Here is a 24290-nt window from a genome sequence, read left to right on the forward strand (position 1 = left end):
CTCTGGGTGCCCCATACTTTTTTGTGAAGAGTAGTCACTTATGTAGGCAAACAACTGTCAAATTTACATATAGCAAGGCCCTGTGAACATGGAATAAATGACCAATGTTTTTGGTGGCATGGGCTGAGGGGTAAGTGTTGGTCAGGTCAAAGAATGCCCTACTTTTCAAATAGTGTCATGGTATCTTTTACATCAACCCGAACAGGTAGAAAAGGTCTTGGCTTAAAATCTCATCTGAAACATGGCACCTACAACAGAGCAGCACTCCCTAAGTTCAGCACTGATGTGTAAGCTTGGATAACGTGCTAAAGTTCACAGTGGGGCTTCAACCCACAAGTTCCTCACCTCTTTTTCCAGTACATTGATGACTGTATTGGTGCCGTTTCCTGCTCTTGCCCCGAACTGGAAACTTTCATCAATTTTGCTTCCAATTTCCACCCTTCCCTCGCCTTCACATGGTCCATCTACGACTCTACCCTTCCCTTCCTCGACTTTTCTAACTCCATTTCTGGGGATAGGCTGTCAACCAATATCTATTACAAGCCCACCGACTCCCACAGCTACCTTGATTACACTTCCTCCCACCCCGCTTTCTGTAAGGACTCTATTCCCTTCTCCCAGTTTCTCCGTCTCCATCACATCTGTTCTGACGATGCCACCTTCCACACCAGTGCTTCCGATATGTCTCACTTTTTACTCAACCAAGGATTCCCCTCCACTGTGGTTGACAGGGCCCTCGACCGTGTTCATCCCATTTCCCGCAATTCTGCCCTCACCCCTTCCCCTCCCTCCCAGAACCATGATAGGGTCCCCCTTGTCCTCACCTTCCACCTCACCAGCCTCCACATTCAACGGATCATCCTCCACCATTTCCGCCCCCTCCAGTTTGATCCCACCACCAAACACATCTTCCCCTCCCCTCCCCTTTCAGCATTCCGAAGGGACCGTTCCCCCAGCGACACCCTGGTCCACTCTTCCATCACCCCCAACACCCGCTCTCCTCTCCACGGCACCTTCTCGTGCGAGCGCAGGAGATGCAACACCTGCCCTTTCACCTCCTCCCTTCCCACCGTCCAGGGCCCCAAACACTCCTTCCAGGTGAAACAGTGATTTACTTGTACTTCTTTCAATTTACTATACTGTATCCGCTCCTCACGATGCGGTCTCCTCTACATTGGGGAGACCAAACGCAGATTGGGTGATCGCTTTGCTCAACACTCCATTCAGTCCGCAAGCGTGACCCTGAGCTTCCGCTTGCTCGCCATCTTAATTCCCCATCCCACTCCCACTCTGACCTCTCTGCCCTCGGCCTCTTACACTGTTCCAATGAAGCTCAACGGAAGCTCGAGGAACAGCACCTCATCTTTCGATTAGGCAAATGGTATGTTGGCCTTTATTGCAAGAGGATTTGAGTACAGCAGCAAGGATGTCTTACTGCAGTTATACAGGGCCTTGGTGAGACCACACCTGGAGTATTGTGTGCAGTTTTGGTCTCCTTACCTAAGAAAGGATATACTTGCCATAGAGGGAGTGCAGCGAAGGTTCACCAGGCTGATTCCTGGGATGTCAGACTGTTGCATGAAGAGAGATTGGGTCGACTCGGCCTGTATTCACTCGAGTTTAGAAGAATGAGAGGGGATCTCATTTGAACATATAAAATTCTGACAGGGCAAGACAGACTGGATGCAGGGAGGATGTTTCCCCTGGCTGGGGGGGTCCAGAACAAGGGGTCACAGTCTCAGGACATGGGGTAGGATATTTAGGACTGAGATGAGGAGAAATGTCTTTACTCAGAGGTGAACCTGTGGAATTCTCTACCAAAGGAGGCTGTGGAGGCCAAGTCACTGAATATATTTAAGTAGGAGCTAGATAGATTTCTAGACGCAAAAGGCATCAACGGGTATGGGGAGAGAGCAGGAATATGGTATTGAGATAGAGGATCAGCCATGATCATATTGAATGGTGCAGCAGGTTCAAAGGGCCGAATGGCCTACTCCTGCTCCTATTTTCTATGTTTCTATGTTTCCGGACTCAACACCGATTTCAATAACTTCAGATCAGAACCACTGTTCCCATTTTCTCAGAAAGCAGGTGCTGGTAATGGTTCTGCTGCTGCCATTTACAGGTTCTCTAGACCCATCTTTTGTTTCTTAACCTGTCCCATTACCACCCTCCTTGCCTTGCACCATCATCCCTTTTGTCATTTAATCACTCTGCCCTCCAGAACACTTTGTGTGTACTGGAAAACCACATGTGCAGGAAGTGCCGCCAACTGCTCGAGCTGGAGCTCAGAGTTTCTGAGCTTGAGGGGTGGCTGGCGTCATTACAGTGCGTACGGGAAGCTGAGAGTTTCATGGAAAGCACATTTCAGGAGGTGGTCACCCTGCAACTACAGAGAGTTCAGGCGGAGAGGGAGTGGGCGATCACCAGACACACTACGCGGAACAGGCAGACATTGCAGGAGTCCCCTGGGAGAGTGGAACTCACAAACCAGGATTCAGTGCTGAATACCAGTGAGGGTGTTGACACCTCGGGGGAGTGCAGTCAGGAGCAAATCTACGGCACCATGGGAGACTCGGCTGCACAGGGGGGCAAAAGAAATGCAGTTGTTATCGGGATTTGATAGTCAGGGGGATAGACAGGTGTTCCTGCAATCGCTGACGTGAATCCTGCATGATGTGTTGCCTCCCTGGTGCCAGAATAAAAAACATCTCTAAGAAGGGGCAGGACATTTTGAGGGGAGAAGGGGAATAGCCAGAAATTGTGGTCCATGTGGGAACCAATGACATAGGAAGGGAAAGGGTGAGGTCCTGCAGTCAGAGTTTCAGGAGCTGGGGAGAAAGTTGAAGCAGGACCTTTAAGGTAGTAATCTCTGGATTACGCCCAGTGCCATGCGCTAGAGAGTATAGGAAAAGTAGGATAAGACAGGTGAATGCGTGGCTGGAGAAATGGTGCAGGAGGGAGGACTTCAGATTCCTGGGGCATTGGGACCAGTTCTGGAGCAGGAGGGATCTGTTCAAGATGGACGGGTTGCACCTCAACAGAGCTGGGACCAATGTCCTCGCAGGGAGGTTAACTAGTACTGTGGAGGAGGGTTTAAACTAATTAGGTAGGGGGAGGGGGATCAGGATGAAACATTAGAGAGGAGCAACCAGGTATACAGAGGACCGGGAGAGACAGATAGCACTAGGGTAAAGAAGAGTTCAGAAATAGGACGGATCAGACAGGGGGGAAAATGTGAGGCAGTCTAAGATGAGTTTAGAATGCATGTGTGTAAATGCACGTAGCGCGGCAAATAAGGTTGGTGAGCTGCGGGCTAAAGTCACCACATGGGACTATGATATAGTGGCAATAACAGACCTGGTTCAAAGAAGGGGAGGATTGGGTACTTAATATTCCTGGTTACAAGGTATACAGGAAAGATAAGGAAGGAAAGAAAAGGGAGTGAGGTGGGGTGGCAGTATTGATCAAAGAAATTATTATAGCACTGGAAAGGGATGATGTAGTTGAGGGGACAAGGACAAAATCTATTTGGTTAGAATTAAGGAAAAATATAGTATATGTCCAGTACCAATATTACATTACTGGACGTGTACTATAGGCCATCAAACAGTGGGAATAAGAGGAGCAAATCTGCAGGCAAATTACAGAAAGATGCAAAACTATAGAGTAGTGATAATGGGGGACTTCAATTATCCCAATATAGACTGGGATAACTGTGTAAAGGGCAAAGAGGGGGAGGAATTCCTGAAATGTGTACAAGAGAAACTTTCTGGAAGTATGTTTCCAGCCTAACCAGAAAGAAACAACGCTGGAACTAGTTCTGGGGAATGAAGTGGGGCAGGTGGAGCATGTTTCAGTGGGGGAGCATTTGGGGAACAGTGATCATAATATTATTAGGTTTAGAATAGTTATGGAAAAGGACAAGGAACAATCAAATGTGAAAATACTTAACTGGTGGAGGGCTAATTTCAGTAAGTTAAAAAGGGATCTTGCCCGGATGGATTGGAATCAAAATTCGGCAGGCAAAACAATAATTGAACAAAGGGAGGCCTTCAAGGAGTTGGTTCGGGTAGAGTGGACACATCCTTACAAGGAGGAAAGGAAGGGCATCCAAAGATAGAGCTCCCTGCATGACTGAAGATATAGAGATTGAAATGAAACAGAAAAAGGCTTATGAAGAATGTAAGGTTCATAATATAGTAGAGAACCAGGCTGAATACAGAAAGTACAGAGGAGATCTAAAAAAGTATGTAGGAGAGGCAAAAAGAGAGTTTGAGAATAGATTAGTGGCTAACACAAAAGGGAACCCCAAAGTCTTTTATAAACATATAAATAGTAAAAGGGTAGTCAAAGGAACGGTGGGACTGATTAGGGACAAAAAAGATCTTCTTGTGGAGGCAGAGGGCATGGCTGAGGCACTAAATGAATACTTCGCATCGGTCTTCAGTAAAGAGGATGCTGCCATTGTAGCAGAAGAGGAGGTGGTAGTGATATTGGATAGGATATAGATAAAAAGGAGGTACTTAAAAGGTTGGCAGTACTCAAAGTAGAAAAGTCACCCGGTCCAGACAGGATGCATCCTAGGTTACTGAGGGAAGTAAGGGTGGAAATTGCTACGGCTCTGGCCACAATCTTCCAATCCTCCTTAGATATGGGGACGGTGCCAGAGGACTGGAGGATTGCAAGTGTTACACCTCTGTTCAAAAAAGGGGAGGGATAAACCTGGCAATTACAGGCCAGTCAGCCTAACGTCGGTGGTGGGGAGACTTTCAGAGACAATTAATCTGGGACAAAATTAATTGGAACTTGGAAAAGTATGGGCTAATAAATTAAAGTCAGCACGGATTTGTTAAAGGAAAATCGTGTTTGACTAACTTGATTGAGTTCTTTGATGAAGTAACAGAGTGTTGATAAGGATAGTGCAGTTGATGTGTATACGGACTTTCAAAAGGCATTTGATAAAGTACCATATAATAGACTTGTTAGCCCATGGGGTTAAAGGGACAGTAGCAGCACGGATACAAAATTGGCTACAGGACAGAAAGCAGAGAGTAGTGGTGAACGGTTGGTTTTCAGACTGGAAGGAAGTATAAATGGTGTTCCCCAGGGATCAGTATTAGGACCACTGCTCTTTTTAAATATATATTAATGACCTGGACTTGGGTATACAGGATATAATTTCAAAGTTTGCAGATAACACCTAACTCGGAAATGTAGTAAACAACGTGGAGGATAGTAACAGACTTCAGGAGGACGTAGACAGTCTGGTGAAATGGGCTGACACACGGCAGATGAAATTTAACGCAGAGAAGTGTGAAGTGATACATTTTGGTAGGAAGAATGAGGAGGGGCAATATAAACTAAATGGTACAATTTTAAAGGGGGTGCAGGAACAAAAAGTCCTGGGGGTGCACGTACACAAATCTTTGAAGGTGGCAGGACAAGTGGAGATGGCTGTTAAAGCATATGGGATCTTGGGCTTTATTAATAGAGGCATAGAGTACAAAAGGAAAGAAATTATGCTAAACCTTTATAAAACACTGGTTAGGCCTCAGCTGGAGTATCAATTCTGGGCACCACACTTTAGGAAGGATGTCAAGGCCTTAGAGAGGGTACAGAAGAGATTTAGAACATAAGTAATGGGAGTAGGAGTCAGCCATACAGCCCCTCGAGCCTGCTCCTGCCATTCAATAAGATCAGAGCTGATCTACCTCAATTCCACTTTCCCGTCCTATCCCCATATCCCTTGATTCCCTTAGTGCCCAAAAATCTGTCGATCTCAGTCTTGAATATACTCAACGTCTGAGTGCCCACAGCCCTCTGGGCTAGAGAATTCCAAAGATTCACAACCCTCAGAAGAAATTTTTCCTCATCTCGGTCATAAACAGCCAACCCCTTATCTTGAGGCAATGATCCCTAGTTCTAGATTATACTTTACTAGAATGGTACAAGGGATGAGGGATTTCAATTATGTGGAGATCTGAGAAGCTCAGGTTGTTCTCCTTATTAGAGATTAAGATGACATTTAATAGAGGTGCTCAAAATCATGAAGTGTTTGCCTTGCAGATTGACATCTAAAAAAACTACATTGCAAAGGATTTGAAGGAATAAGAATCAGACACACTTGATATACCAGTCACTTGCAATTTTTGCAACCCTATAGGAGGGAATGCCTGTGCAACTTAGACTGTAACCAGCACAGATTTAGTAGCTGCATCCTTACCAAGGAGCGTTTAGTCTATTGTGTATATGAAAGATCTGCAGAAAGTTATTCAAAGGACATCAACTGATTTTTTTTCTGTTTAATCCTTTCATGAATTAATTAAAAGTTGCAGCATTGACCAACAATTAGCCATGACTGTTTGCTAAATGGCTTGACCTGTGACTAAACCTATTACCAAAGTATCTGTGTAGCTAATATTAATAGTCCCCTGAAGTAACAGGAAACCCAAGATGTAATCCAGCAACTATAAATGGAATTATGGTTGGCCCAGGACACACTATCCCACCGTACTTTGAATACAAGGTCTCAAGTCAGTTCATAGGAGCCAGGGTTTGCATATGGGAGCTGGCTTTTGTCAGGAATGAGGAAGTATCTGGAGAAACCCATATCCTAACAGTGCCAAGGCACTTGGAAAAAAGCACAATCATTGCGTTAGTTTTTGGTGGTGGTGGGCAGGCACACAGGCAAAGGAAGGACAGCCAGATGGAAGGGTTTAGGGAGTTCCACAGCAGAGGGCTGAGACAGCTGAATGCTTTGCCCAAGGTGAGCGGAGGAAGGGTCCAAGAGATGCACAGGAGTACAGACGGCACATGAGGTTGGAGGTTACCAACCAAGGGTAGGGCAAGGCCATAGCCATTGAGGGGCTTCTAGATGAGATTAAGGATTTTGAATTGAATGTGTAGGGGCAGGCAGACAAGAGAGGTCCTTGAGGACAATCAAATAGAACTTATCAGATACCGGATGCTGTTTTGGACAAGTTTATGTAAGGTGGAATTTAGGACTCAGGACAAGTGCTGGAGAAGTTGAGCCTGAAGGCGACAAAGGGATGGGTGAGTTTCAGTGGTGGTGGGGAGGAGGGTCAGAGGGGAAAGGCAAGGATGGAGGCAACACTGCAGAGGTGGAAGGAGGCACTTCTGATCGTGGACTACATACAGGAATCAAAACAGCAAATAAAACATTGAGGGTACACACAATCAGACTTCGTGCCAGAAATTACTTGAGACCCATGCACTACAGGGTGTGGTGATTCTGGCACATGCAAAAGATGGTTTTGGTTTTTCAAATGCTTAAGTGGAGAACATTCTAGTCAATCAAAAGCCCAGCACCAGACAAGCAGTTAGAACAGCATTGTGGCGGTCCTGGAGAGGATCTGTATAGAAGCTGACCCAATACCTACGATAATGTTGCCTAAGGGCAGCACAATGAGGAATAAGAGAGACAGCCAAACAGATAACCTGGAAGTTGCAACATTAAAAAAAAAACACACTTGGCAGTAGGGGAGTGTAAACAGAGGAGGGATTTGGAGGACATGGCTCATGGGTGGAAGGGTCCAGGGTGTTTTCTACCCTCGAGGATAATTGTGGAATAGGATTTGGCCAGAGAATGGCAGTATTGTTCATGATGGCCAGGCCAGATCTGGCAACAGGCTCTGCAACCCAAAGGTGGCTGTTGTAGACTAGGGTGGCAAAATTGATGGCAAGGTATGTGCAAGATCAAACATTTCAATAAGGTGCCAGTATTTTGAAAGGGAAGTGAGGAGTTTGGCAGAATTACATTTGAAATGGGCAAGAGTGTGAAAGTTCCAGAATAAGGAGATGGGGCAAAATGAGAGCTGTGAAATGAGTGGCAGACGCCTCTCCATGGCAAGTTTCTTTAGGTGGGGGGGCATTGATGGGCAGCCACAGCGAGGGGGAAGTCATTGCTGGTTTTTTAGGTTTCCATTAGGCCAGGAATGTCAATGCTCAATCCTGATGGGGCCATGCATGGGACAGGTCTTGTTTACATGACAGTTTGCACAATGGCATTCAATTTGTGGGGGGTGCAGCTGGAATTTGAAATACTAAAATGGGCTCTCCTCCCTGCTCTGAAAGCTGCAATTCTCCACTTAACTGGCAGATGGCCACGATAAGTTGTCATGCCTGTTCGTAATAACTGCAGTTTTAGCACAAGCCAAAAAGAAACTACTGCAAAAATTGTGTAACCAAAGTTTATTTCCAAGAAAGTCACAAAACAGCGTACAAATGGTGCAGTGTGAAGGCAGGAACAGGATCACAAAGCAGAAAAATGTATTGCTCTAGCTTCTCCTCATAATACCGCCAGCAGTGGGCAGGACACAGGGCAGCATGCCACACACAATATTTACAATGCAGTCATTGATGAGAAAGGACTCAACATAAAGCATTTCCAGCACAGGAAACAGCAGCTCCCTTCAATCTTGATGTGAGCATACAACTCAAAGCTAACCAAATCAAAGATCCACCCCACACTCCTGACATCCCGAATTAACTGTTAACCTCTAGGGCTGCAGCCAGTGGTCAGTATCAGTGATATTCATGCAGGAAAAGTTAATACACTGGCAGCAAGAAATGTCACTTTCCAGAATGTCTAAATTTAATTCTTCCCATTCCAGGGGAGAAGCTAGCAAGCCGCAAATAATTTTCAAAATCTGCAAGACTCCAACACCTTGACCTTTAAGATGTATCATTTAATTTCTATTGAATGTCAACGAACACAGCCCTCATACACAAACACTAGAATATTGCAAATACATTCCAATGTGTTCACTACATAACTATTCCTGTTCCAGGGATGTCCCAAAGCACTGCACATAACTGGACTCTACCACAAACTAACAAGTGCAGGATTTACAAATAGCAACACCACAGTTCAGATGTCTGCTTGCGAGTATTTTAGAAAGCACACATGAAAAGCCGTTAAATACAAAAAAACACTCAGCACATAACCCACAGATGGCATGGCACAAGTGAAATAGCACATTGCCGCAAAGTTGTGTTAAAAAGCCTACGAGGCTTAAAAATGTTATCTGCCGATTCTCGAGAAATGAACTAAAACCGCTGGTCAGATCTGCTTTGGGGGGGGGGGGGGGGGGGGGCGGCAGCGTTCCCATCGGATCGGCTGGAGATGGACAAGTGTATGGAATCCAGCAATAGATGAAAATTAACCCTCAATGGACAATGCAGTAGGCAAGCAATCAGTGATCTGCCCACAATACAATCCCACCTTTATAAAAAAACCTTAACTCTGCCCATAATTCACAGGTTTGACAATTTCTGCATTTGAAAATCTTATCACTGGTTACATTATAGAATACATGAAAAGAAAAACAATGAACAGCTAAAATAGGGTAAAAAATGCAATGAACTACACGTCTTAGAGTCTATTAAACAAATGCAAATCACATTCTTAACAACTCTGACAGTCTGTACATGGATCTTCACAAAGGCCACTAAGCTTCAGATTGATTCACTTCCTATCGTTTGACCTGGAGCGGCTAAAACAGAAACAAAATAAGGGTTAGAACACAGCACATCGTACTTTTGCTGCACCTGGAAAAGTTTCCATCACCTCCTCCCAAACAGTGCCCGACCACCCTACCCCAACTTTATTCATCTCCTGCTTTACAAAAGATTTGAGATTCTCCCTTCAGGCCCATCCTGTCCACAAGAGTACCCTGACTTTTACAAGCAATTAAAATTGTATTGAGAATCCCATTGCTATTTTCAATATCCCAAAATGCCTGCTATTCCCAGATACTAATGAGAAGAATGCAGTTATCCCAATACAGGTTGTTAGAATTAGCAGTTACGTTCAGACACACAAGCTAAACTCATGTTCTGCATTAAAACGTATGAATCCACCATTAGAAAGGAACATCTGGAGCCAAACAGGAACATTAACACATTGCAGTGGAAACCCCAAGATAATAGAACCAACCCTCCTTTATGCTCGCATTGGTATTTTTGTCGGGTTTAATCTACTCAACCTCCCACCAGTGTAAGCATCTATTGCAATTTACCTGCGAGACCTGGAGAACGAGCGAGATTGTTTGTGGTTCCTCTCCCTGGACAGGGACCTCTCTCTCCTACGATCCCTCGAGAGGGACCTACAGTAAAGCCAAGCATGTTATTGGATCACAATATTTCACGTAGTTTACCAGGACCCATTTTGACAAGCATCCCACCTCGATCCAGCAAAGCATCAAACATGTATTCAACAGGCACACCGGTCAGGGACAAAGGATCAGTGCTTCACCACACACCACCCCCACCCCCCAATATAAACATACACTCACCACCCCCAAACTATTTTTACATTGGGATAGTGATCCAAAACAGTCAAGTATCAAGCAGTGAAGACACACTGCAGATTGATTTTCCCCAAACATTTTAAAAGGCAGTTGTAGCAAGGATAGAAGTGATACTCTACACAAATTACTGTCTACTCCTGATATTTCAAAGTCATCGCACAAATGTCTTTTTAAACCAATCATATGAATTCATCTAAACTGTAGTTTCATGATTTCTTTTGAGGTTCTAAGAAAAGACGAGTTAGAGTAGGAGACAATGGGATGAGTCAATCTCAACCCAGTGAGGGTGCAGCAACAAGAGCATGCAGGATAATGTGACTGGAACTTGAGAAATCAGTTCTCAAACGAATAAAGATTGTAATATCAATGAGGCAGCAGGAATAATTGTGATAGAGGGGCTAGAGAATGACCGAAGACAAGCATTTCCTTGCTGCACTTCCAATCCCACTGGTTAATACTGTTTATTTAGTTTCAGTTTCCACAAGCAGTGAGATTCGTACCTGCTCCGACTCCTGCTGAAGCTCCTCCGGCGAGGTGGTGATCTAGAAGCGAGAAGGGAAGCCAGTTAGGAAGTGAACTGACTGCAGTTCCTGCACAATGACCGGTGCGAAGTACCATCCTACTCGACCACAGCTGGTCCCAATAACCCCGGCTCACTAGTAACGGTAATTAAACGCTGTAACATATGTACCTATGGTTTGACAGACCGCCTGCACAAAAAGCTGACTTAAGATTAAAATTAATCTACACAGCATAACTTTTCGATGAAGCTTCAGAATGACCAAACACCATTGCAGGGTTCTCATTACTGAACCTATAACCTGAGGTCTATTACAAGTGTAGCAAAAGGACTTAAAACCAATTTAATAAAAACTTGCAACACAAATAAGCCAATTTACTTTACACAGGAAAATACTACAGTGGTTATAAAAGATTTGTTTTTATTTACTGAATTTGGAAAAACCTGGAAGCTAATGAAGAGATCAGGGTCAACTCAAACCATTATGCTACACAAAGGGACAGTAAACCAGCAAAGGGTGGGAGCAGAGGCAGAAGAGAATCCAACTACAAAGTTACACCTTTGCTGAATTAACAAGGGAACAGATCATCTGATCTCTCAACTCTTGGTGGGCCCATATAAGGTGAAGCATACTCTCCAGAAAACCCTGCATTGGTGTAACAACATAGCCTCGATAAACAGGGAATGCTTAAAAGATCCTTGCTACGGTGTAACGCACTAGCTGTACACAGAGCATGTCCCAGCAATTAGAGGAACCTACAGGTTAACAGCAGGGATGGAAAATATTTAAGGAGGGGGTCTACTGGTCAGGGACCGAACTGTGTAAAAAGAATTCAGGTCCTCAAAGTGTGTTACCAGTATCTGCAGCAATGCTGCTGGCACTTCCTGCCAGCAGAGGCCCTCAGTGAGCTACAGGAAAGCTCAAATGGTAGAGTAATTCACCATTTTAGTTTGCTCGACAGGCTCCCAAATGTTAGGGACAAATGCCCCTGCACAGGTAACTGACCTGTGCGATTTCCATCCCTGGGTGCAGCTCAAGTAACTTAAGGTGCACTAAACAGTACTATCTTAGCACAGCTTTTTAATTTATACACACAGCTGTCACAATTCAATACATCGTACATACTTAAAAACCCACATGGAAAAGTGTTCTGTTAACGCTGAATTGTTTGGGTTAACTGGCTTTAATTCCAAATTCAAAGGCTCATTGCAGTGTCTGCAGGCCTGACTTCTGGATCCTCAATAACTTGCACATTAATCTGCCTCCCTTACTCGAGGACATAATGTACCCAGTAGTGGCTTACTAACAACTGTTAATTCAGAAGCCAACAAAAGACAACCCAGCCAATTTTACACTAACAGGGCAGCTGGGAGCAGAAAGGCCAATACAGAACACACCTTCACCCAGCAAAAGATCAACCCCCTCCATTATCAATTGCAACAAGGAAAAAAAAACTTACAGCTAGATAGAAAATGTCACATGCATTTTTACACTGCTACATAAGGTCCCCTTATCAAAGTGATTGACGGCATTGTGCAGAATTAGCACTGAGCCACTGTCTGATCAAGCCACCACTGTACACCGTCCCCATAGTGGAAAAAATCCAGGGCTGGGTTTTTAAAAGGGAGAGAAGGCAATTAGGACGTCACTGTCACCAAGATGGCTACTGCTGGACAGCTGGCACCACGTGGCCATTGCCAGTTCAATACAGCTCAGGCACCACATTTAGTTAATGAAAAGCCAGGTGCCCGGATATGATTTTTTCCACCATGCTTCATTCTTTCCTGCACCAAGGACTATCCATTTCAATTAGCCTACAATCTCTTAGCACACACCAATCCCAACTACACTCCCATCACCAGGGCCAGGCCAGCTCTCAAGGAAACTAACTGCCTGCTTTTAACTTATCAAAGCTCAGGTGGGTCTTGAAGTGAGCCCAGGGTGTAGTTTGCAACATTTAACCGGAGATGGCCGTAGCCTGACAAGCAGCCTTAAACTTAAAAAAGGAGTATGCATGCCAAACTAAGGAGCAAAGATCTGGAGTTTTAATAAACCAATGGGAGCCAGGAGATATTGAGCCCTAAATTTTAAAAATGCTAAACTGATTCTCACATCCCTCGATTTCACAGTGCTGAGGCAAATGGCATGTCCCTTCAGAGTTACCCTGGCCCAATTTTAAAGACATTTTTGCATTTGGGGCTGAACGTCAGATAAGGCATTGAGTGCCATAATGAATTACGACGTATGCAATCGAATAAAGGACGTTACACTATATAGGTTTTCAATATTAATCCAGTACCCAAGTGCAAAAGTCTTGCTACTTCTAAACAAGAGAACTTTGTTTTTAAAAAGTTAAATTTAGTCTTTACACAGCCAGCCCCTAACAGAACACTGTAGTCTCTACCTTGTCAAAAAGCTTAGTCCATTATACCAGCAGTAGACTATTGTATAAAGCAGGAAAAACTTACTAGTCTTTTGGTTTTCAACAAGCTAGAAATGGAGAGGTGAGGCTGCCGGACTGACGGCCAGGTAGAATTTGCTGAAAAGGTTTGCCAGATGCGTGGTATTTGGTTGGCAGAGGGGGGTGTAGTGGTTTTTTTCCTGCTTTTTATTTAGCCGAAGGCTGCTGAGACAAATGCTGAGTGTTCGGCTGCTGTTGTGGAGACAACGAGTAAAGTAAACAGCTGATTGACCAGAAATGTGCGGGCAGTTGAGGCAGCCGCTGCCGATTGGTCATGGTTGGAGAAGAGGCTGAGAAACAGCATGCTTGGGAACCAAAGGGCGGTGCAACCTGACGACTGGACATGCCTTGGTCATGTGATACCGACACCAGCCAAGCTGATTGGGGCGCGCTGGTCACATGACGCTGAAAGAGGGCTAGTTGACTGGCTAATGTAGATTCGAAGGGTGGTGAGAAGAGGCATGATGGTGACTCTGCAAGGGGGGTTCATTTTTATTAATATATAAATAAATGGATAAAAATGCATCTTTAAAAATAAATAGTGCAACACACAAGCCATCAGTAAAACCAATCTTGATTATCAAATCATTTAGCCATTAGTGATGAGTGACAATGCAAAACAGCAATATCTAACCTATTAACACCTTGCATCAATCTTATTGCAACTGGCCAGAATGCAGCAACATGCTATGCAATTTATAAATCTGCTAAACAGGGTTCCTTCTGAATGCAAACTGTAAAGAAACGAGTGTCACTAACCTGCATGATGCTCTTCTTTCACGGAAAGCAGAATTCCTACCCCCTCAGGACGAGAGGTACCAACACTGCTGTACTTGGATGTCAAGAATCCAAGTTGCATCTCAAATGTGATGATGAGTTTGCCAGATTTACAGCATTGAACTTAGAAACAGGTATCTTTCAGCCATGGGTTGTTTTATGACAAGACAGGTGCACTTATTTTACTGCCAACTCGCCAGCAAACTCCCACACGGGGATGAGGAACGGTCCGCCTCTCGTGTTAAGTTCAGAATCAATAAAGCCACAGCAGAAGGAACCCTAGGCTGGAGTGCAACAGGCCTCGATGTACCTTCACAAGGCAACAGTGCACCCCAGAAATAATCTCTCAGCTCAGATTATTGCCCTTTGCAAAAGCTCTCAGCTGACAGGCTGCACTAGTAAGCTTAGTAAACCAGGGGTTCAGATAAAGCCTAGACAAAGATCGTTAGTCAAATTGGAAGAGAACTTGAGCCATTAATATTTTGTACAGCAGAGCAGTTTTAGATATCAGGGTACAGGTTTGGAAACATTTCTGAAGTCTTTATCTTAACCTCTGGTAACCCAAAGACCTCTCTCCCCAGCATTCCCTCTAAAGGCAACATCATTCTCTGAAAAGGAGTCTCAGATGATTTGGAATGAAGTTTCATGTCAGATTTTCCATCTTTATTCGGGTATCTAAAGGGAATGCTGGTGCAGCAAGTCCAAAATTTTGCAACAGTACTAAAATATTAATTCTGGAGGTACAGAACTGGCCAGTTTTATACCACTTCACACTTACTAGATACATGAATGGCTGGTAAATCAGATTGGGGAGTGGATTATGGTTGTCAAAGGAGGAAACAGAATAGGTTTATTAACAGCTCAAAACGAGACTTATCCTACTGCATTGTGCAGCAACTCTTCAAATGTTAGCTCAGGATCTAGAAAAAGCTGTTTGGCTGAAGATATTCCCATTTTAGAGGTTACTTTAAAAACACTCCTTTTGACAATGGCCTCAATTTAATAGCCCAACTGACCAATTCTGAACTCCTTGCAGCAGTATTTTAGTACCAAAGCTCAAGATAATTTACGGCGCTGTAAAATGAATAAGCAAAAGTTAAAGCTCCTGGACTAGCAGTGCCAGAGAGCAGAAATGGCAACAGCCTTACCACAACACACAAGCAGGAGACCACTGCGTTTACACGTGGTGCATTTCCAGCTTACTGAGGAAGAACCACAAAAGCTACTGGGCCTGGCAACTAGGGATGTCATGAAGCTGATTGCAAGAGGCAACTCGATGGGAGGCCTTTCATTCAGACAGTTAAAACTGTTCACAAGCAACAGTGGTCAGCATCAAGATAGGCAATGTGCTCAGTTATATGACCATCAGTGGAAGGTTAGCATTACTGTTGGGCACCCTTGAAAGTCAAAGCTACCAAAAACCAAGTTTGCACAGTTAGCTCTGTTAACTGCGACAGCACAGCATTTAAGGCCATGGGGCAGAAGTCCATGCTTAGATTACTCGCCGCTTGGACAACTCCCAATAAAGCAGTCCTTATCCAACTGTAATAACATGCCTTTTAAACAGTTATCTTCATCATGACAACCCTGCTGGCAACCCACAGAACTCGAAGATCAAGTGGAGTCCATCCCTATATATACACACATTAAAATGCAATTGAACATTATCAGGAAATTTCAGGCTGTTGTTCAAAACCATGTCGCCCATCACTAGTAGCCATTACATCAAGCAAACAGCTCAAATACATGAATTACACAGGTGGAAAACAATTACAGCAATTTTAAAAATTGAATTTTTGCATGCAGCTAAATCAGAAGGCAAAGCCTGTGGGTGTTACCTGCGCCGGAGTGGGGGGCTTCTGCGGCGATAATCCTCACGAGAGCGCCTGGCCCACGCTGGTGGCGGGCCACGGTTACGAATGCGTCTCTCGCCATTGGACAGTTCTACACGAACACGGCAGCCACAGAGATTCCTGCAAATCAGTATAATCAAATGCTTCATACACTCAAGCAGCTACTCATGCAAATACAAAGTCTCTGGCACGTGTATGGTATGCAGCTCCTTGCACCACCTGTAGTTAAAGATCTATTTATCAGCTATTATACCCATTAGCAACCTCAAAGTTACACAGTTGTACTCTATCTCCAGCCGTCCTCCCCTGTCCTCTGATTTAATCAGTCTTACAAAGGGCTTGTGTCGAAAGAGTTCAATCATGTCCCACAGAAAAACTTCATTTTTTAAATAAAGACAATCTAGCATAATGAAAGCTTAGCCTTAGGTAACTTTATACTTCACAGGAAGTCTGTTGAGGGCCACAGGGTACAAGGCAGGCAGGAGAGGAAAAGTAGGTTCAGTGCTGGTCCCCCTTTGCCCATAATCCAGCAAAATACAGCAAGGACATCATCTTAGGAGGTAGTTATCACAGCTTCATGAAACCGAATTATTGGTCAACGTGACAGACAATGACTGGTCTACAATGATTTGCCAGTTGGCTGCTGAGCAATCTGCTGGAGGGAGGAGCCAAGCTACTCAATACAAATACAAACATGTTGTGTGATTTGTTGAAATATAGCAGATTGGCCTCTTTACATCTCAAATCTTTGTGGGACTTTCAAAGAGACAAGAGACTTTCTACAAACTTCAGAGAATCTACTAAAGTGTTAGCTAGTCAGAAACTATAAAAAATAAAATTTAGTCTCGTACAGAAATTGCTATTATTTTCTATAAGCTAAGCATGTTATATTACTGCTCCTATGCCTTTCATTCACTGCTGAATAAATCTGACTAACTCAAAACAAGGCCAAGCGTAATGTTATTCTGCTGCCTTTCAAAGTCCAGGAGGATCCTATGAAGGCACAGGATAAAAGCAATAGCTAAAGCAAGTTAAAAGGGCAGTCTGTTCTTTATCCTGGGGACTCTACAATATCCACCTAGATAGCAGGGCAAGTGAAAACCCTCTTGGTTCACCCACAAGAGTAATTTGAAACTTGCTCAAAAATATCCAGTGAAAAGGGCAAGAAAAAAATTACTAAACTTCATTGGAACTAAAACATGCATTTGGAGCTAATGCTGCAAGAACAGCTTTGATGTACGTTAACAGCTGAGATAGCACATCTCATTACAAGTCTCATCCAACAGTGCAACTGAAGCTCTCTGTAGGCTGTGCATTGCAATATAGATACCAGAGACCCATAGTGACTACCTAGCAGCAATACTTAGCCACTGATAACTGCTGGCATTGTATTAATAGGGAGGCAGCCAGCTCCCAGACTAACGTGGGAGGCCCACTATATTAAAAGGACATTGATACCCCCTGAACTACGATGCTGGGCAAAGCAGAAAATCTAGTACTGAGCTCCCAACAGTAACATTTAGAGTAGTCACCAGCACACCTTGGATAAGGCGGTGGATGTTTGTTAAGTAAATATATACATTGACCTGTATTGTGACGTATACAAGGCATTTTCTACTAAAATGAGTTCATGTGCCAAGCAGTGTTGCTGTGGCCACACCTATGGCCAGTCAGCAATTTCTACTGGACAACAATGAACTAGATGCTAAGTAGCAGATATTTGCATGTGCCCAGCAGAGAATAATGGGGCTCTGTTTAATGGTATCAGGTTCATTGAATTGTTGGATTATTTAGTGCATGTATAATGGGAACCATTTGTTCATAAGGAAACATTGTTTGGATCTCCAGACATTAGGTGTACTGAGTCCTAGGTTAACCAGGACTGATTGTATTTATGCAGAAAAAGGCTCTATCCATACAAGGACTGAAATACCAAGCCTAAAAGGAAGCCAAGTTGAGGACAAACTGGCTCCCAACATAGAGAAAAATAAAGTACATTAAATAGTTTGGAACATCTTAATGATGTAGTTGAATAACTTAAATGTTTAATATTAATGAACCTGGGTGTCAACTTCCATCAATAGACAAATGTGCAGAGGCTGCAACTGCATATTACAATAGGTTTACTAGGAGCGCTTTCACTCCCGAGACTCCTATGATTAGAGTGGATATAGGGATTTAAATGTGGCTCAATATACAACAACTTGCATTTATATTCAGCCTTTAACATAGTAAAAGTCACATAGCAATCTGTGGTCAGAGTAATCAACACCAAAATCAGAAAATACAACAGCTTCCCCAAAGTAAAGAATTCCAAAGATTCACGACCCTCTGGGAGAAGAAATTCCACATTTCCCTCTTAAACGGGCGACCCCTTATTCTGAGACTATGCCCCCTAGTTTTTGATTCCCCAGGAGGGGTAACATCCTCAGCATCTACCCTATCGAGTCCCCTCAGAATCTTGTATGTTTCAATAAGATCTCCTCTCATTCTTCTAAACTCCAATGAGTATAGACCCAACCTGTTCAATCTTTCCTCATAAGACAACCCTTTCATTCCCGGAATCAACCTGGTGAACCTTCTCTGAACTGCCTCCAATGAAAGTATGTCCTTCCTTAAATAAGGGCACCAGAACTGTATGCAGTACTCTAGGTGTGGTCTCACCAGCACCCTGTACAATTGTAGCATGACTTCCCTGCTTTTATACTCCATCCCCCTAGAAATAAAGGCCAATATTCAGTTTGCCTTCCGAATTACCTGCTGCACCTGTATGTTGACTTTGTGTTTCATGTACGAGGACAGCCAGATCCCTCTGTACCGCAGCATTTTGTAGTATTTCTCCATTCAAATAATATTTCGCTTTTTTATTTTTCCTCCCAAAGTGGATGACTTCACATTTTCCCACATTATATTCCATCTGCCAAATTATTGCCCATTCGCTTAACCTGTCAATATCCCTGTGCAGACAGTTCTTTATTGACAGGAATAAAAACATAAAATGCTGGAAATACTCAGCAAGTCAGGCAGCACGTATGCAGAAAGAAACAGTTAACATTTCTGGTTGATGACCTCTCATCAGAACTGCGCAGTTAATTCTGTTTTTCTCCACAGATGCTGCCTGACTTGTTGAGTATTTCCAGCATTTTGTGTTTTTATTTCAGATTTCCAGCATCCACGGTATTTGGCTTTGTCTTTAATGGCAGGGCTTGTTTTCCATATGAGAAAGAAATTAAATCCTAATTTTTACACATCTGGGTTAAATTTAGGGATAATTCATTGCTGAGCTCAGCAAAAACTTCAAAGTTTTTCCCGGTAAAGATTTCCTGCAACTGATTATCGGGAAGACCGAAGCCATTGTCTTCAGTCCCCGCCACAAATTTCATTCCCGAGGTACCGACTCCATTCCTCTCCCTGGCCACTGTCTGAGGCTGAACCAGGCTGTTCACAACCTTGGCGTCCTATTGGACTGAGATGAGCTTCTGACCACATATCTGCTCCATCACCAAGAGAGCCTACTTCCACCTCTAATATCGCCCGTCTCAACTCCAACTGCTGAAACCCTCATTCACACTTTTGTTACCTCCAGACTTGACTATTCCAACAGTCTCCTGGCTGACCTCCCATTTTCACTTTCCATAAACTTGAGCTCATCCAAAACTCTGCTGCCCGTATCCTAACTCGCACCAAGTTCTATTCACCCATTACCCCGTGCTTGCTGACTTACATTGGCTCCCAGAACTCCAATTTAAAAATACTCATCCATGTTTTCAAATCTCTCCATGGCCTCGTTCCATTCTCTCTAACTTCCTCCAGCCCACGACCCTCCAATTCTTACCTCTTGAGCATCCCTGATTTTAAATCGTCCACCATTGGCGACTGTGCCTTCAGCTGCCTAGGCCGTAAGCTCTGGGATTCCCTCCCGAAACACTTCTCCTTTTAAGATGCTCCTTAAAATCTACCTCTGACAAAGCTTTTGGTCACCTGTCCTAATATCCATGGGGCTCTGTCAAATCTTGTTTGAAAATCGTGCCTATGAAGCACCTTGGGACGTCTCACTACATTAAACGCTCTATATAAATGTAAATTGTTGTTGTAATAGAGTTGAAAAGAGTGGAGACTAGAAGGAAGACAATGAGCATAAATGTCAAATATTTTAGTATTTCAAATATTTAGTATGGATTTAATACAATAAAGCTACTCCATTTGAATTATTTTGTTGCTATAGCATTACTCTCCACCAGTGAAAATGATGAAAACAAAACCAAAGATAAATCCAAGATTTGAAAGTGCCTTATTAGTTTTTAAAGACTCAATCTCCTGACAAGCAGCTCAAAGTTGCACTCACACAAAATGGACACTTGAAAACCAAGAGTTACTTCACGGCTGTTGGGTTCTACCAGTCCTCACCCTGGCCAGCAGGTGGAACACTTCCTAAAGGCCAAATAACATTAAGCCCCATTCATCAGGAAACATTGCGCAAACACAGCAAAGGGAAAAGACTTTCCTCACTGCTCTACGATTCACTTTGCACGATGCAGGGAAATGTAAAACTGTAAAGAGTCGAACGGCTTGTTGAGCGGCAAGGCCAATATTTGGGAGCTATAAACAGTTACCTTCCATCGAGCTCTCTGACTGCATCCGAAGCGTCACGTGGATCTTCAAACTCAACAAAAGCAAAGCCAGGTGGGTTCCGGGCAACCCACACACTACGCAGTGGGCCATAATATCCAAACGATCTTTCCAGTTCTGTCTTGTTCCCATTGTTTCCAAGGTTTCCGACGTAGACCTTGCAGTCTAGAGGACACGAACCATGATTCATGGCTGGAACATGGGATACGACAAGTTAACATACAACTTCTGGGACCCTCTTCAGATAATAGAAGCTTCTCTACATACACTAAGTAACACCAACCCTTTCAAGACATTCCAGATAAAACTAATGAATAGAGTAATTTAATACACCAAAAACAGGAAACATAATGAGCACTTGTGAATAATTCAGGATTTCATTTGGAATCACCTGACAACACTATATAGCACTTCGAGATTGAGGGCAACACTTTCCCAAGACACTGAGCAATGCAGGAAATGTAATATTTGGCCTCCAATATTTAGCAGGTAGGTATAAAAGCACCATATGGTTCAGTTGATTATGTCCATTGCACTACTGAGCCCTTTAAAATCATAGAAAGGGTTTAATGAGAGCAGTGCAACAGTTACTGTCCCACAGGAGGAATGCTGAAACTACTACCAGCAAGCAATTCCAGGCCAGTATCTGTGGAAATGGTCATAAAACTATCAAAAGCAAAACTTGGGTCATTGGAATGCAGACAGGTTTTAAAATGAAAAGACTCGAGCACACAAAGCCCTGGACTTCCTAAAAACCGAACTTCAGATGGGCAGGTTGGAGGGGACCTGTGCGAATGCTGCATCACACCAACAGCTTCAGACAAAGGCAAGCAGATCCTGAATACCAACGCAAGTAAAAATTCCACCTAGCAACCCTCGGCAGAACAGTGCACTCCTGAGAAAGCGCCAGTGTTAATCTGAACACCTAGAGACCACTACAGCGGTGCCCAAAGGCACGGACTGTACAGCCGACGCGTGAGCCCGTACAATGGTGCACAGGCTGGTTTGCAGCATCGGATTCAAATGCGCCTCTCGCCGGCAGAAATGAACGTTAAGTATCCGCCGTGAAGGTGACATTAATACGAGCGTAACTTAACGCCGAGACTGCCATCACAAATCTTAACAAGTATACAAGCCTCAAACTGATTCACAGCCCCAGCGTGAACTATATTTTGTAAATAAGCTTGAGGGGCAAAGATAATATTACAAGTAGGGGACACGAACATAGGAAGCCGCTTCAAACACGACCCAGTGAATTCCCCCATTGCTGTCCCCAGGGGTTCCGATCCCGAAGAGGCGGGCGCGATGGGAGCTCAGCCAGGGCTGGTGTAAAAGGGCCCCGACCGCTCACCACAGCGTGCGGAATTTCACGTGGGCCCGCAGCGATGCAGGGCCATCGGCCACGGCAGAATCCCACAGGGGGGCACCGCCGTTCGGGCGCTTAAGTGAAGAGCACGGAGCCCGTGTGGGGGCCGGGCGGCTCTCGGTGCTTCCTACACGAGCCCCCCCTCCCCCCCCGGGGGTGGGGGTGGGGGCGCGGCTCGGACACCGGCACCCCACCCGGGCTCCTTTTGGTGCAGCCTCACCGTCGGACCCCCCACCCCGGGGGTACCTCACTACCCTCCGGCCGGCCGTGGGTTCCCCCTCTCTCCGAGGCCGGGACAGGCCCCGCCGCCTCGCCCTTTGTTCTCGTGCATATGGGCCGCGGGGGAAAATGGCGGCGCGGCCCTCGAGCCCCTCCCTCTCCCCGCGGGCCCATCTCCTCCATCGAGCACAATCCCCCCCCCCACCACCGAGTGAGGGAGAAGAGGCGGGCGGGCAAACCAAGGGGAATCTGCGGCTTCATCTAACGGGCCACGGCCGGTGACTGTTGCCGCTTCACACGCCGCCGCCTCAGGCCGGGCACCCCCCCACCCCCACCCCGAGGCCTGTGCGGCAGTCTGAGGCCTACTACTAGAGCGGCGCGCCGGGCCGGCCGGACACCCGCGCCTTCGCTCCTCGAAGCGCCGCGCTGCTGTGCTTCTGCCCCGGGCCGGGCCTGGCCTGGCCTGGGGGGCCGGGGCCCCGGTTACCTGCTGCTCTCCGGCTCCGTGCGACCGTCTCCCGCTGACAAACCGCCGCGCGCGCGCTCTCCTTTGCCTCTCACAAAAGCAAAATGGCCGCCACCTCGCGCCACAACCGACGGAAATAGCCGCAGTCACGTGGGCCCGAGGACGCCCCGCCCCCCCCCCCCGCCACCTCGTCACTGGCGCGGCAAACCCAGCGAGCCCATTGGTGGAGAGCGCCCATTCATACAATTCAAACAGTCGCAGCTTTCCGCGCCTGGCAGCGGGCTGACCTGCAGCCTATCAGCGACCAGCACTCCATCCACTGCTGCCTCCCCATGCAGACATTGCACCTCCCCCCTGGGGGGCGGGGGAGGGAACAGGAGGAGGCCATTCAGCCCCTCCAGCCTGTTCCGCCATTCAATGAGATCAGGGCTGATCTGTGCCTCATCTACGCCCCATGTCCCTTAATACCCTCACCCTACAAATCAAAGATTGCGACAGGTCAAAGTATAAAAACCGCAAACGCTGGCAAGACACAGCAGCTCCGTCAGCCTCTGGTCAAACAAACAGGTTACTATTCCAGTTTATAAGATCCTTCCTCCCTCCTGAATCATTGACCATGAAAAGCTGTTTCACCTTGTCCAGAACAGTGGAACCAGAGGGCACGGCCTGCGCTCGAAAGGGGATACATTCAAAACTAATCTGTGGAAACAAGGCACAGGCACGATGGGCCGAATGGTGTCCTGTGTGATATGATTCTATGATTTCAGTGGGCGAGTGGTTAATCTATGGAACAGACTCCCCAGGGAGACAGTGGTATCGATTCATTCAAATACAAATGAGATGGATTTCTTTCATAAGAAACATAAGAAATGGGAGCAGGAGTAGGCCCCTCAAGCCTGCTCCGCTACTCAATAAAATTATGGCTGATCTTATACCTCAACTCCACTTTCCCGCCCTATCTCCATATCCCTTGATTCCCTCAGTGTCCAAAAATCTATCGATCTCAGCCTTGAATATACTCAACGACTGAGCGTCCACAGCCCTCTGGGGTGGAGAATTCCAAAGATTCACAACCCTCTGAGTGAAGACATTTTTCCTCATCTCGGTCCTAAATGGCCGACCCCTTATCCTGAGACCATGACCTCTAGTTCTAGTCTCTCCAGCCAGGGGAAACAGCCTCTCAGCATCTATCCTGTCAAGCCGTTTCAGAAAATAACATTTTGGGATACTGTATATGAGTAATTAGAGACATGACATGTGGTAAATGTAACATGCTTGGGTTGGTGAGGGGGAGGTGTGGAGGGGGAAAGATGATTTTGGACCTATGGTTGCCAAAGCTCTCCACCACTGGGGTTTTTCTCACCTGCTCCCTGGGTCTGTTGTATGGAGATTGATTGCTATGATTAGTCAACAACTCCATTACTTCCATCCTCATGGTGTACCACCTTCCCACAGCCAATCGGAAAGCAAATAGGCTCTTCATCACCCAATTGGATGATTCTTGACTGTCAGTCAAACAACCTGTTATTCCATGTCCATTACCGTTGCTCACAGCACCGTCCTTGAGATTAATCTTTAATTCCTGGCGACTCCAGGACAATCCTGGAGGGTTGGCAACCCTACGTGACATGGGAGGGAGGGCGATCACCTTTGGGTTGGTTGCT

General features: G+C 45.3%; 1 protein-coding gene and 1 non-coding gene across 3 annotated transcripts; both read right to left on the reverse strand.

Annotated features, from left to right (window-relative positions):
* Window positions 1-8199: 8199 nt before the first annotated feature.
* LOC137344349 (serine/arginine-rich splicing factor 3) lies at window positions 8200-22750 on the reverse strand. Of its 2 annotated transcripts, none has more exons than XM_068007226.1 (6): window positions 22648-22750; window positions 20560-20767; window positions 15932-16066; window positions 10835-10876; window positions 10044-10130; window positions 8200-9518 (listed from the first exon to the last, which is right to left on the reverse strand). In XM_068007226.1, exons 2-6 carry the CDS (start codon window positions 20763-20765, stop codon window positions 9491-9493), a joined length of 498 nt encoding a protein of 165 aa, XP_067863327.1. In that variant the 5' UTR covers window positions 20766-20767; window positions 22648-22750; the 3' UTR covers window positions 8200-9490. The 2 variants fall into 2 exon arrangements, 1 of the variants encoding a protein (XP_067863327.1); XR_010968334.1 differs by lacking the exon at window positions 8200-9518 and adding an exon at window positions 13324-13789 and having other exon boundaries at window positions 10082-10130.
* On the reverse strand, window positions 21097-21229 carry LOC137344753 (small nucleolar RNA SNORA41). Its single transcript, XR_010968458.1, has one exon. It is a non-coding gene; the product is annotated as a small nucleolar RNA SNORA41 (small nucleolar RNA).
* Window positions 22751-24290: the final 1540 nt, after the last annotated feature.

Source organism: Heptranchias perlo, chromosome 27 (genome assembly GCF_035084215.1).
Source record: "Heptranchias perlo isolate sHepPer1 chromosome 27, sHepPer1.hap1, whole genome shotgun sequence".
Taxonomy (NCBI): Eukaryota; Metazoa; Chordata; class Chondrichthyes; order Hexanchiformes; family Hexanchidae; genus Heptranchias; species Heptranchias perlo.

What these genes read in the sequence shown, in the direction of transcription:
- LOC137344349 (XM_068007226.1), bottom strand. Translation starts at nt 20,765, where the DNA reads ATGAATCATGGTTCGTGTCCTCTAGACTGCAAGGTCTACGTCGGAAAC. An exon ending in GTCAGAGAGCTCGATGGAAG is followed by an intron (nt 16,067 to 20,559) that starts GTAACTGTTTAT and finishes ACTGATTTGCAG; the next exon opens with GAATCTCTGTGGCTGCCGTG. An exon ending in AGCCCCCCACTCCGGCGCAG is followed by an intron (nt 10,877 to 15,931) that starts GTAACACCCACA and finishes TCTCGCTTCTAG; the next exon opens with ATCACCACCTCGCCGGAGGA.